General features: G+C 36.9%; 2 protein-coding genes across 2 annotated transcripts; both read right to left on the minus strand.

Annotated features, from left to right (window-relative positions):
* Window positions 1-2,601: 2,601 nt before the first annotated feature.
* Window positions 2,602-6,991, minus strand: LOC147759453 (uncharacterized). Its single transcript, XM_086997944.1, has 4 exons — window positions 6,909-6,991; window positions 6,191-6,436; window positions 3,842-4,057; window positions 2,602-3,279 (listed from the first exon to the last, which is right to left on the minus strand). Exons 1-4 carry the CDS (start codon window positions 6,955-6,957, stop codon window positions 3,017-3,019), a joined length of 774 nt encoding a protein of 257 aa, XP_086854070.1. The 5' UTR covers window positions 6,958-6,991; the 3' UTR covers window positions 2,602-3,016.
* A 1,910-nt stretch (window positions 6,992-8,901) lies between these two features.
* LOC106181335 (fucolectin-like) lies at window positions 8,902-12,584 on the minus strand. The gene is made up of 4 exons (XM_086997744.1): window positions 12,446-12,584; window positions 11,725-11,961; window positions 11,048-11,263; window positions 8,902-10,491 (listed from the first exon to the last, which is right to left on the minus strand). The coding sequence occupies exons 1-4, from the start codon at window positions 12,492-12,494 to the stop codon at window positions 10,217-10,219; spliced, it is 777 nt and encodes a 258-aa protein (XP_086853870.1). The 5' UTR covers window positions 12,495-12,584; the 3' UTR covers window positions 8,902-10,216.
* Window positions 12,585-12,867: the final 283 nt, after the last annotated feature.

Here is a 12,867-nt window from a genome sequence, read left to right on the forward strand (position 1 = left end):
GTGGCCTTGTTTCTTCAAATGCAATACCGACAAATGGGTACCTGGATATTCTGCAAAAGGGCAGAGGTGGGTTTATCATATGAGTTTGCATCAATATTCTGCAGCAACAATGCTGCAAACTAAAAGTTTGTAGTAATGATTTTGCAGGGGTTTTGAAAGAAAAATATTATTGCTGCTAATTTGCAGCCATATTGCAGCAACTTACACGAATTGATTGCAGTTAGCAGCAATTTTTCAGGCCTGAAATGCTACTCAGGGAAGCTAATCTGTTTGTAAGCTGGGGTGACTTCATTCACGTTTCATTTACCTATTGTTTACAAAGGTGGGGCAACAATGGAAATCATCCTAATTACGCTAAAATGAGGCTGGCGACAATAAACAGCATATGAGGTTAACTTTATTGCGATAAGACTTAAACTTTGTCTCAGAAATCAGTACAAAAAGTATCTCACAAATCATGGTGAATACATTAAGTTAATTGCTGTGCATAAGAAAGCAATTCTATTAAGAGAAAAACAACAACGAAAGTATTCCTTAATAAGCTACATGTATGTGACATTTTCATTTGTTGGCCCTACTTCATATCAACCAATGTACATGTTGCGTCACTTTCCGAGCATCAAATAGGACTTGTGTCTGATTGCATTGGTGCAAATGACGTATTCTAGAACATTGTTTGTGTGCCAGATCCAGCTGATAGTAAACACTGCAAAACCACGCGTGTTTACTGTAAGGCAACTGAAGTATCGGTTTATGATATAGAAATGTTGCAGGAAATGTGCTCATTTAATTTTTTTAGATATGATATGTTATTGATGGTAACTCTCACCACAATTATGCATCAGACCAAAAGAACTACAGGTAAGAGGAACATACTAATATGTATGCGTAATGGGATTTAAAAAAACACACATTGTCCGGTACAGCAAATCATGGAGTTACCACGCAGCCAATGAATCTTTGGTTGCATCAGAGGTCTCGGATGGGTTAATTTAACTTCTCACTTTTTATAAGCATGGAACATCGCATATTTATGTCCCAGCTATCACAATCGACAGTCCAGGCGCCGTATTTCATCCTGCACAACGCAAGTCCCCAACATGATCTAAACATCACTGTTGAAGTACATGATATAGGCCTACATGAGGCTTTGTTTTGTACGGCATCTGTGGTCCAGCGAGAGCGTGTTGACCCGTTGTAATTAGGTGTCATTAACAGCAGGATATATCAGCCAAAAGATCACCATTATTGGTTGCTGCGACATGATAATAGCTAATAAACAACAACATGATACAAAAAAAAAGAAGACCGCCTCTCCTTCGGGAAGCTACCAGGAGGTAATGCGAATAAACCGAATTTTCCATCTTTTAAGAACATTTTTTTTAACTGGAACCCTCTTCACATAGTTAACCAGATGCATCTTATTCAGAAGTGAAATTCAATTTATCCAACTTGTGCTTATAGTCATCGGTGGCGTCAAGACACTTGTATTTATGTACCTAGCCTTGAGTCCCGGAATATTGATGAAGCGGATTTTATAGGGCGTACTTAACAAAATACGACTGCAGTACATACAAAAAATTCAGACAACAAAACTGATATTCAAGAGGGTTTTAACAAGCCCTCCTCTGTCTCTTGTCAACAGTGTTCCCAACATGGCACGTTTTTCAGTCCACAATACTTGTTAATGATATTAAATCCACACTGTTAGAATTTACATAAAAATAATTGATGAAAGTCGAACTCAATTCTTCGGAAAGAAATTCTTTTAAACACTGACATCGTGCCTCAGGTTTGCTTATCATCACCGTATTTCTACATATTTACAGAGAGTTTACTTAAAAACTGAGAGACAAAACAAAACGCCCCTTCATCTCGGGCCTATTTAATCTAACGTGCCATTCTCATCATCGCTTTGGTCGATTGCTTTTCATTTGGTGTCCTGCTATTCTGTATTGAGTATGGACTCAACGACTGTGTTATGTTTATGAACCTTGAAGTGAGAGATACATTATTTATCAGTTCAATTCTTATCCTTCACCTTGGTTTTGTCGAGGGTATCGATTCAGTACATCAGCGTTTGTCTTGTTTTACCCTTTCCTTATTTAGCTGTAAGTTTCTTCAGTAAATATTATCTTTTCTTCCACTTTGTTCTGCTATTATTTGAAATTTGAATATCTTAGAAAGATATCACAATATCTTATCCTTCCTCGTTACAGGCAACAGGAAGCGTTAGGCCTTTAAGTTCTGTACCTTTTTTACACTGGAGGTTTCGGGTGGTAAATTTGTAATTTTAACTGCTATGAGTGAATCTCCAGGCTCTATAGATGTCAGAAAAACGAGTTCCTATAACTGAGGTATGATCTGAAAAGCGGATTGTTATTGTGGATTTTTATTGCTTGGACGGATTTTGATGAGGAAAAACTCATTGATGATTTTACCAGGAAAATCAATGCTTATTGCACAGGGTATATCAGTAACGGTCAAGGCCAACAGACGTTCATGTAACATTTTCGATCCGAACCAGTAAAGGTAAAGGCTTTTTGAAAAGGATCGGTTATTGTGGTTGTTTTCACTTTTGATTGTAGTCAAGGACAATTATTTCCCTTTAAGCTTTTCTTTTAATTTTATCCATATAGTTTAAGATATATCCATTGCTATCACATTCTGATATGTTTTCCAACTATTTATTTATCCCTTAACAATGCAAATACGAGTGAGAGTAATTAAAATTAACCAGATTAAAGCTACTCCAGCTGTTGCTGGTAAGGCACAGTTTATGACCCATTATAACAATAAATAATATTAAATCAATATCAATAGTGAATTACCTGACAAAAGTACGCATATTATGGATCAATAAACAGTTTTAGGGAAGGTTAGTGAATATACTCGTGTCTCACGTAAATTACCACGATCATCAACACACATGCCACCAAAATGTACCATTTGCATTTAATAAAACATTTTGCACAAAAAAAGTGATTCCGCCTTGTTAATTAGACTACATCTCGGTCTACACTGCACCCAAGCAGTTATCTTCATAATAGTCATAACCTGTGTCTGCCTGCAAGTCGCCAGATTGGGCAGTGCTAGGCAGTAGTTCACAGGTACATTGGTCATTTCCGATACAGAGAACGTTTATAGCTGCACACTTCCAGTGCTGCATACAGGAGATGCTGCATTCAGTAAGACTGATGAAATTAAGCGTGGATATGGGAACAAGGGATGCACGGGCACCTGCTGCTACCAACTTGTACCTTGCTGTGCTTGAAATACCTGGAATTATTATATATTATTATTATTATTTCTTACTTTGTAAAATACATAACCTTCATGATGTACTGTAGTTCATGTGATAACGACATAATAATAATAATAATAATAATAATAATTATTATTATTATTATTATTATTATTATTATTATTATTATTAAAACTATGAATAGCCATCGCATATCCCAGCGCTTCAAAGGGTTATAAAGGGCACAGAAAATATCCGATGAAATATCATTTTTCGGGTAAAATGAAACGATATCCTTTGGTATTTCTCTAGGATATACCTTTTGATACTACATGTATATGAAAACATTTAGTCGGCTTTTGTGTCCTTATCTTTTACCACCGCCAGGAAGATTATGTTTTGATTCCTGTAGTTAATTTGTTTCGAAGTTTGTTCTTTTGTAACATTAGCAAAATATTATAGATTGGTTTTCAGAAACTGTCCAGAAGGTGGACCAAAGAACAAATGATGTACATGTAGGAACAAAATCTGGGGGCATAACTTAATTCTTTACTTGGAATCCGCCTGTTTTGGGAAAGATTTTAAGCATATATGTACCGTGAACCTCCACTTCACATAACTGCAAGGGCAGGTCGTCACTGCCAACTTTAATGATCAAAACATATCGTCCTCTCAGTGGTGTCCTACAGGACAGAGACGTGTTTCCCTTAGGTGCCACCCCCGGGTAACTGGCGCAGAGCTTGTACTGGGTGAATGATGAAGTACCGACAAAAGAGTATCCAACTCTCACCTCGAAATTAACCAGACGATCACCTGAAAATGACAAGTGACACGATCCCCAACTTGGCATATGCTGTGATAGTACTTTGATGCCGTGCAGCGTTATATACAGACTTGATATTTAATATGGAATAATTTTATCCAAATCATTTTTCATCAGTTTTTTCCTATTTCGCTGACTGATTATTAAAAATAAGGATTAAAATAGTGTTTTAATGATTTTTAATTATCTCTTTGATATCATTGTGACATCAGTTCATTAATGGAATTCGCCAGAGAAGCAAACAAAAACACATTGCCTATTCTATGTCATACGACAGCAATTAAAAGAGATATTTTGGATCTCCATATTTTCTAAATTATTTTCTGTAAAAGAGTAACATGTCTCACAAAGAACCCCATGTCAGTGTCTAGTCACGGTAACGGTCGCTGTAACGCTTGACCTCTTCTGTCTGCTACCTGCGCTCCCCTTGGGTTAGGTTTTAAGAGTTCAATCTGGAATAACATTCCAGGCATCGGTCAAAATCTGGTCAATTTGGTCCAGTTTTGTTGTACGACATTAGGCCATTGATTCGGCGAGTAAAGGCCTACCCACATATTGTCTATGTGGTTCAAATATGGCGATTTTGATTACCAAGGTAGCTGCTCATCCTCTTGGTTCTGTAAGTAACCTGCTATTAAAAGTGCTCTGTGTATATCGGCAATTACACTGTGCAACCTGAAATTGTTCCTAAGGTGTCCCCTTTCAAATGATAGTCAAGTGGTTCCCAGACTATTCCTTTATTTGATCTGGTTCAGGTTTTCGTGGATGACCATCATTGGTGTTTTGGCACCAATGTGGTATCCACTCCAATTACTGACGTTGTTAATGACCTTAGTCACTTTAGACGCGGCACACGCTTAGTCGTTGGCCTCTTCTAGATGTCTGTAAACTTTGTTTTGACTAGTTGAGCGGTACAGGTGACATCTGAAAGAAAGCCACGAGATTTCAGTGTTCAACTCAGAAACGGCCAAGGTCCCCAATTCATTAGACAAACATACAACGATGTATTGCTGTTTAAAGTGGGTTCCCCTGAGGTCGTCTGGTATTTCCCAACCAGCTAAAACCATATTGGTGTTCGCTAAGGGCCTTGAAAATGCGTTTTGGTTACAATTCACCCCTCATTCTGAACGGACTGGGTGGTTTTTGTTTAATTGCAACAGCATATCCCGACAGACAGTGGGTCATGTATCCTGGTGGTAAGATTTCAATACATTGGGTGTGGCTTCTGTGTAGGTACATCAGTCTGGTCAGTGTAGACAGACAGAAGAGGTCAGTGAATGTATTACTCTATAAAACTGTGCGAGCCGTTTCGTCTGGCGCAATTATCTGTCTGGCAATGTCTGACTTTTTCGCGCCATTCTGCCACAGATTAACAAATTTGCAGAGTACTGCATAGCTCATTTTACACCTTGCAAAACCGACCACTTGCATGCAAAGTTTCAAATTCTTCAATGCAGTAGTTGCCGACATATTGATACTTTTTTGACAAAACCATGCCTTGCCAAAGCCAAGCTTTGACCTGACCAAAGGAGCACTACCCAATTAAATCACTGCATATTACATAATGCAGCAGCGCAACAAACCTGGCATTCAGTTAATTGGAAGCGACACACCTGACTACACACTTCTCCATTCACATGTCTTATATGAGATCGGAGTTTTTTGAAAAAAGAATCCATTTTTACCTAGGCATACCTTCGAAACTGAAATATTCCATATTAAATGTCAAGTCTGTATTAGACAAATGATAAACCAGTTATGCAAATTGCATGTGGTACATGCATGCAAGGATAAATGATAACATCTCCATATTTGAGAACGTTGTCACATGTAAAGCACTTCGCATACCTTTCAGGGCTTTTTACTTAATTCTCAATTTAAATAATTTTATATTTGTTTCACGGTCTTAGTTAATTTAACACTGTTACATGCATGTACATGAACGAAGCGTGGTTACCACCAGAATCAATGAATATACATGTATATTGCATTGAAAGTGAATATAAAGTAATGCTACTGTCACTAGTATTCACGAAACATCAAACATCCGATGTTGCAAAAATACGCATTTTATCAATTTATAATGAATCAAACGAAAAAAAAAGCAGGAGAAGGAAACTTACTGCAGCAGTCGCCTCTGTTTGTAACGGTAACACCTGCCACATTTGCCGTAGTTTCTAAATCCACAAGCCACCAATTCCCCTGGCCATACTCTGTATGGGCGCAGCTGCCTTGACGCCAGATGTCGTCATAGTTACCGTCCACAGCGAGAATGGCATGTGAGCTCGAGGACACTGGGTAGGTGGAGCTTTGGTACGCAGGTTTACCTTTGGCCAAATCCTGGGAGCAACCTCTGCATAGTAGTGCACCTGTCGGAAGTAGTAATCATAACTAATAAAACAAATCACATGGTAAAGTAATAAATAACCAAAACTTAAATAAACAATCATGATTAAAATCTAATCGTTTTTGGTCAATTTTTTTTACCTTTCCTGAAATTTCCATCAAATTTGGTTCATAATAAATGAATTAATTAATTAATCAATAACACCAAGTCTATATCTGTTGCATTTGAAATACCAAAATAAATTCATATTATTCTAAGAAAGGTACAAAAGTAATGGGGGAATTTAAAATAATGCACATTTTCAAATAAATAATACAAAGGGCTGGGCCGGGCACACAAGTCAATTATCAGGTGGACACAATTACGTTATTATGTTGTAGCTTAATTGCTGGAGAGTTTCAGTACATCAAATTAAGACGAAAATATTTTCTATCACTTGCACCAAAGACACATAAAGCACACCTTACCACCAGCTTTACCACACGCAGACTTACCAAGAACTGTAACAGTAACTCCGGCTTGAAGCAGTCTCAGAACCGCCATACTTTCTTGCTGTCACTACAGCACCGTATTTGTATGCGTGTTTGAATTGAAATGCCGACAGACAAATAAATATAATGATTTGTAGTTGCTCTGGGCGGTGAATCAAATGAAATGGATTGTGAGAGCTGGGCAGAAGGATAGCTGTTATTTGATTATTTATAAGGGTGCCTTTTAATCCATCTTTCATAGTTTCCCAACTGATATATTATGGTATCTTGAAGCAGGTCTATTTTATGTTGCATGGAGTCGAACCTCATTAAATGTAATCTAATATCAAAAGCGTGATGAATCGGTCGCTTTCCATGTAGGCACACACGTTTTAATCAATGGACACACCTTGCTCCGTCTCTGTCAAATGACCGTTTACAATGAGTAAATTGTCAGTCTCTTGTTTATATGCGTCATACAGCGTCTGTAAGACCCCCGCTGAACCCCCCTTTACACCAGGCCCCACTTTCATCAACATCAGATAGCATTATCCTATAGATAACACTATCCATTGGCTACTAGTTTATCCAATGGATAGTTATCCTGAGGAAAGATGCCGTTTTTAATCATTGGAAAGAAATATCAGATACAAATATAAGTATATCTAGCGTTTAGAAAACATTACTTTACCTACAAGAAAACTGACTAGATGATTAATAATAAAAAAAAAAAAAACAGCTGAGTGGAAAATTTAGATACAACCTTACTTCAATTTCACACTCAGTGTAAATAGTGAAACAATATCACGACTTTTTTTATATTGTGCCGTTTGGAATCGAAGGCACTGGTGCTTGTGAAAAATTCAGGCCTTGGCACATTCTCACTGTGTATTCTGTTGAAACGCGTTTATACTGACGTTTGTTTTGTACGTAATCTGAGAAACCTATATACTTTCGTGACCATATGTGAATTAGTTGTCCATAACAGCCGGATTACAATGCCGTAATTGCAAATAAAAAAGGAGATTATATGCTGTAGTGAGGCCCACAATATAAATATTAATCTTTATTCCGCGCAAGTGTGTGTGTGTATGTGTGTGTGACTTGTGTCAGCTAGGTTTAATTTTTTTTTTTTAAATTCTCGATCATGAAACAGTATAAAACATGAAACTTTGATGTGATACATGTCAGCTCAAAACAGAACCATGGGCGACTAATTAAAAATTGAAGGCACCTTGTAGGAATATGAGTTACGCCTCTTTACGTAACAATGCTGTTTTTCTATTTATATCTGTTGCCTGCGTTTAACAAAAAGGACGACCGAAAGACTGAAATCGGTCACAGCGAAGAATTAATGCTTGAATACACGCTACAGCAGAGCGTTTAACAACTGTCGACGACTATTCTTGGTGTATTTTGGTTTTCTTCAACATGATCATTCATTTGCAGTGTCCGAGAAATAGACATACATTAATGACGAAACTTTGACTCAATTAATAAACGCGCCGCCACGACTACACAATAAATAAAGAATAAAATATATATATATATATATATATATATATATATATATATATATATATATATATATATATATTTGCGTGTGTGTGTGTATGTGTGTGTAAGTGTGTGTGTGTGTGATAAAAAGAAATAAAAACAGCAAAATAACTGCTGCTTTTATAGCTTTTTATCACACACACACACACACACACACACACACACACACACATATATATATACTCGTACAGGAAAAACACTTTTACTTTCAACATATACATAAAAGAGCAAATTTGGTTAGAAAGGTAGCAGGTGCAGCAAATCATTGAGTTACCACGCAGTCAATGAATCTCTGGTTGCATCAGAGATCTCGGATGAGTTAATTTAACTTCTAACTATATAAGAACTATATATGGAACATCGCATAATTATGTTCCAGCTATCACAATCGACACTCCAACTGCCGTATTTTATCCTGCGCAACGCCAGCCGACAACATGATCTAAACAAAACTGTTGAAGTTCATGATGTAGGCCTACATAAGGATTTGTTTTGTATCTATGGTCAAGCGAGGGTGTGTTGACCCGCTGTAATTAGGTGCCATTAACAGCAGGATATATCAGCCAAAAGATCACCATTATTGGTTGCGGCGACATGATAATAGCTAAAAAAAACTACTACAAAATACAAAAACGAAGACCGCCTCTTCTTGGGGATGCTACCATTTGATAATGCTCGGGCCGAATTTACCACCTTTTAAGAACATTTTTTTTATCTGGAACCCTCTTCAGATAGTTAACCAGATGCATCTTATTCAGAAGAGATATTCAATTTATCCAACTTATGCTTATAGTCAGGGGTGGCGTCTAGACACTTGTAGGCTACTTATGTACCTAGCCTTGAATCCCGGAGTATTGATAAAGTGGATTTTATAAGACGTATTCAACATAGTACAAAACACGACTCCAGTACATACAAAATCATACAACAAATCTGATATTCAAGAGGGTTTAAACAAGCCCTCCTCTGTCTCTTGTCAACAACGTTCCCAACATGGCACGTTTTTCAGTCTGCAATACTTGTTAATGATATTGAATCCACACTGTTAGAATTTACATAAAAAAATCGATGAAAGTCGAACTCAATTCTTCGGAAAGAAATTCTTTTAAACACTGACATCGTGCCTCTGGTTTGCTTATTGTCACCGTGTTTCTACTTATTTACAGAGAGTTTACTTAAAAACTGAGAGACAAAACAAAACGCCCCTTCATCTCGGGCCTATTTAATCTAACGTGCCATTCTCATCATCGCTTTGGTCGATTGCTTTTCATTTGGTGTCCTGCTATTCTGTATTGAGTATGGACTCAACGACTGTGTTATGTTTATGAACCTTGAAGTGAGAGATACATTATTTATCAGTTCAATTCTTATCCTTCACCTTGGTTTTGTCGAGGGTATCGATTCAGTACATCAGCGTTTGTCTTGTTTTACCCTTTCCTTATTTAGCTGTAAGTTTCCTTAGTAAATATTATCTTTTCTTCAACATTGTTCTGCTATTATTTGAATTTTGTATATTTTAGAAAGATGTCACAATATCTTATCCTCCCTCGTTACAGGCACACAGTAAGCGTTAGGCCTTTACATTTTTTTTCACTGGAGTTTTCTGCAAATTCTGGTTATCAACAAATATACGTGTACATGTACCATAAGTAAAACCGTTGAGATAAGCACGATCTGTTATCCAGTTTTCGGGTGGTAGATTTGTAATTTTTGTATTTGCATTTAATAAAACATTCTGAACACACCCAAAAAGTGATTCCGCCTTGTTAATTAGACTACATCTCGGTGAACACTGCACCTGAACAGTTCTCTTCGTAATAGTCATAACCAGTACCTGCCTGCAAGTTGCCGGATTGGGCAGTACTGGGCAATAGTTCACAGGTACATTGATCATTTCCGATGCAGAGAACGTTTATAGCTACACACTCCCAGTTCTGCAAACAGGACATGCTGCATTCAGCACGACTGATGAAATTCAGCGTGGATATGGGCACAAGGGATGCACGGGCACCTGCTGCTACCAACTTGTACCTTGCTGTGCTTGAAATACCTGGAATTATCGTATTATTATTATTATTATTATTATTATTATTATTATTATTATTTCTTACTTTGTAAAATACATAACCTTTATGCTGTAATGTAGTTAATGTGAGGACTACATACTTATTATTATTATTATTATTATTATTATTATTAAAACTAGATGGTGTCTATGAATAGCCATAGCATATCCCAGCACTTCAAAGGGTTATATAAAGGGCCCATTTTCGATGAAATATCATTTTTCGGGTAAAATGAAACGATGCCCTTTGGTATTTCTCTATGATATACCTTTTGATACTATATGAAAGCATTTGGTCGGCTTTGTGTCCTTATTTTTTACCACCGCCAAGAAGATTATGTTTTGATTCCTGTAGTTAGTTTGTTTCGAAGTTTGTTCTTTTGCAACATTAAGCAAAATGTTATAGATTGGTTTTCAGAAACTGTCCAGAGGGTAGACCAAAGAACAAATGATGTACATGTACGAACAAAACCTGGGAGCATAACATAATTCTTAACTTGGGATCCGCCTGTTTAGGAAAAGGCTTTAAACACATATGTACCGTGAACCTCCACTTCACATAACTGCAAGGCCAGGTCGTCACTGCCAATTTTAATGATCAACACATATCTTCCTCTTAGTGCTGACCCACAGGACAGAGATGTGTTTCCCTTAGGTGCCACCCCCGGGTAACTGGCGCAGAGCTTGTACTGGGTGAATGATGAATTACCCACAAAAGAGTATCCAACTCTCACCTCGAAATTAACCAGACGATTATCTGAAAATGACAAGTGACACAATCCCCAACTTGGCATATACTGTGATAGTACAGCGTCATGCAGTGTCATATATTAGACAAATTATAAACCAGTTATGGAAATTACATGAATGAAAACATCTCTATATTTCAGAACGTTGTCACATGTAAAGCACCTCGCATACCTTTCAAGGCTTTTTACGCAATTCTCAATTTAAGTTATTTTATATTTGTTTCACGCTCTTATAGTTAATTTAACACTGTTACATGCATGTACATGAACGAAGCGTGGTTACCACCAGAATCAATGAATATACATGTATATTGCATTGAAAGTGAATGTAAAGTAATGCAAGTTACTAGTATTTATGAAACTTAAAACATCAGCTGTTGCAAAAATACGGAAGTGTTTTATAAATCAAAAGTGAATCAAAAAAAAAAAAAAGAGAAGAAAGAGAAAGAAAAAAGAGAATAAAACTTACTACAGCAGTCGCCTCTGTTTGTTATGGTAACACCTGCCACATTTGCCTTAGTTTCTAAATCCACAAGCCACCAATTCCCCTGACCATGCTCTGTATGGGTGCAGCTGCCTTGATGCCAGATGTCGTCATAGTTACCGTCCACAGCGAGAATGGCAACGGAGGACGCTCGGGTGGAGCTTTGGTACGCGGGTTTACCTTTGGCCAAATCCTGCGAGCAACCTCTGCATAGTGGCGCACCTGTCGGGAGTAATGATAATAACTAATAAAACGAAACACATGGTAAAGTAATGATTAACCTTAACTTAATTAAACAATCATAATTAAAATCTAATCTCATCGTTTTTGGTCCATTTTTTACATTACCTGAAATACCTTTCCATTAAATTTTGTTATTAATAATAAATAAATAAATTAATTAATCAATAACACCAGGTCTATATCCGTTGCATTTTAAATAACAAAATTAATTAATACTACTCTAAAAGAGGTACAAAAGTAATGGGTGAATTAAAAACGATGCACATTTTCAAATAAATCATACAAACAGCTGGGCTAGGCAGACAAGTCAATTATCGGGTCAATTATTACGTTATTATATTAATTGTGGCTTAATTGCTGGAGGGTTTCAGTACATCAAATTAAGACTAAAATATTTTCTATCATTTGCACCAAAGACACATAAAGCATAACTTATCACCCGCTTTACCACACGCAGACTTACCAAGAACTGTAACAGTAACTCCGGCTTGAGGCAGTCTGAGAACCGCCATACTTTCTTGTTATCACGACAGCAGCGTCTTTGTATGTGTATTTGAATTGAAATGCCGACAGACAAACCAAATATAATGATTTATAGTTGCTCTGGGTGGTGAATCAATTGAAATGCATTGAGAGAGCTGGGCAGAAGGGTCGCTATTATTTGAATATCTATAAGGGCGCCTTTTAATCCATCTTTCACAGTTTCCCAACTGATATATTATGGTAACTTAAAACAGGTCTATTTTATGTCGCATGGAATCGAACCTCATTAAATGTCAAATTGAAAATCTAATTAAAAATCGATGGCTCCTTGTACAATTTTGAGTTACGTCTCTTTACGTAACAATGCCAGTTTTAGCTTTAGATTTGTTGTCTGCAGTCATA

Source organism: Lingula anatina, chromosome 10 (genome assembly GCF_051362555.1).
Source record: "Lingula anatina isolate TDL-2025a chromosome 10, LinAna3.0, whole genome shotgun sequence".
Lineage (NCBI taxonomy): Eukaryota > Metazoa > Brachiopoda > Lingulata > Lingulida > Lingulidae > Lingula > Lingula anatina.

Coding starts and splice junctions, on each gene's coding strand:
- LOC147759453 (XM_086997944.1), bottom strand. CDS start 6,957: ATGGCGGTTCTGAGACTGCTTCAAGCCGGAGTTACTGTTACAGTTCTT. Junction 6,437..6,908: donor AGTTACTGTTACAGTTCTTG/GTAAGTCTGCGT, acceptor TACTTCCGACAG/GTGCACTACTATGCAGAGGT. Junction 4,058..6,190: donor AAACAGAGGCGACTGCTGCA/GTAAGTTTCCTT, acceptor TGTCATTTTCAG/GTGATCGTCTGGTTAATTTC.
- LOC106181335 (XM_086997744.1), bottom strand. CDS start 12,494: ATGGCGGTTCTCAGACTGCCTCAAGCCGGAGTTACTGTTACAGTTCTT. Junction 11,962..12,445: donor AGTTACTGTTACAGTTCTTG/GTAAGTCTGCGT, acceptor TACTCCCGACAG/GTGCGCCACTATGCAGAGGT. Junction 10,492..11,047: donor ATGTGAAGTGGAGGTTCACG/GTACATATGTGT, acceptor CGATAATTCCAG/GTATTTCAAGCACAGCAAGG.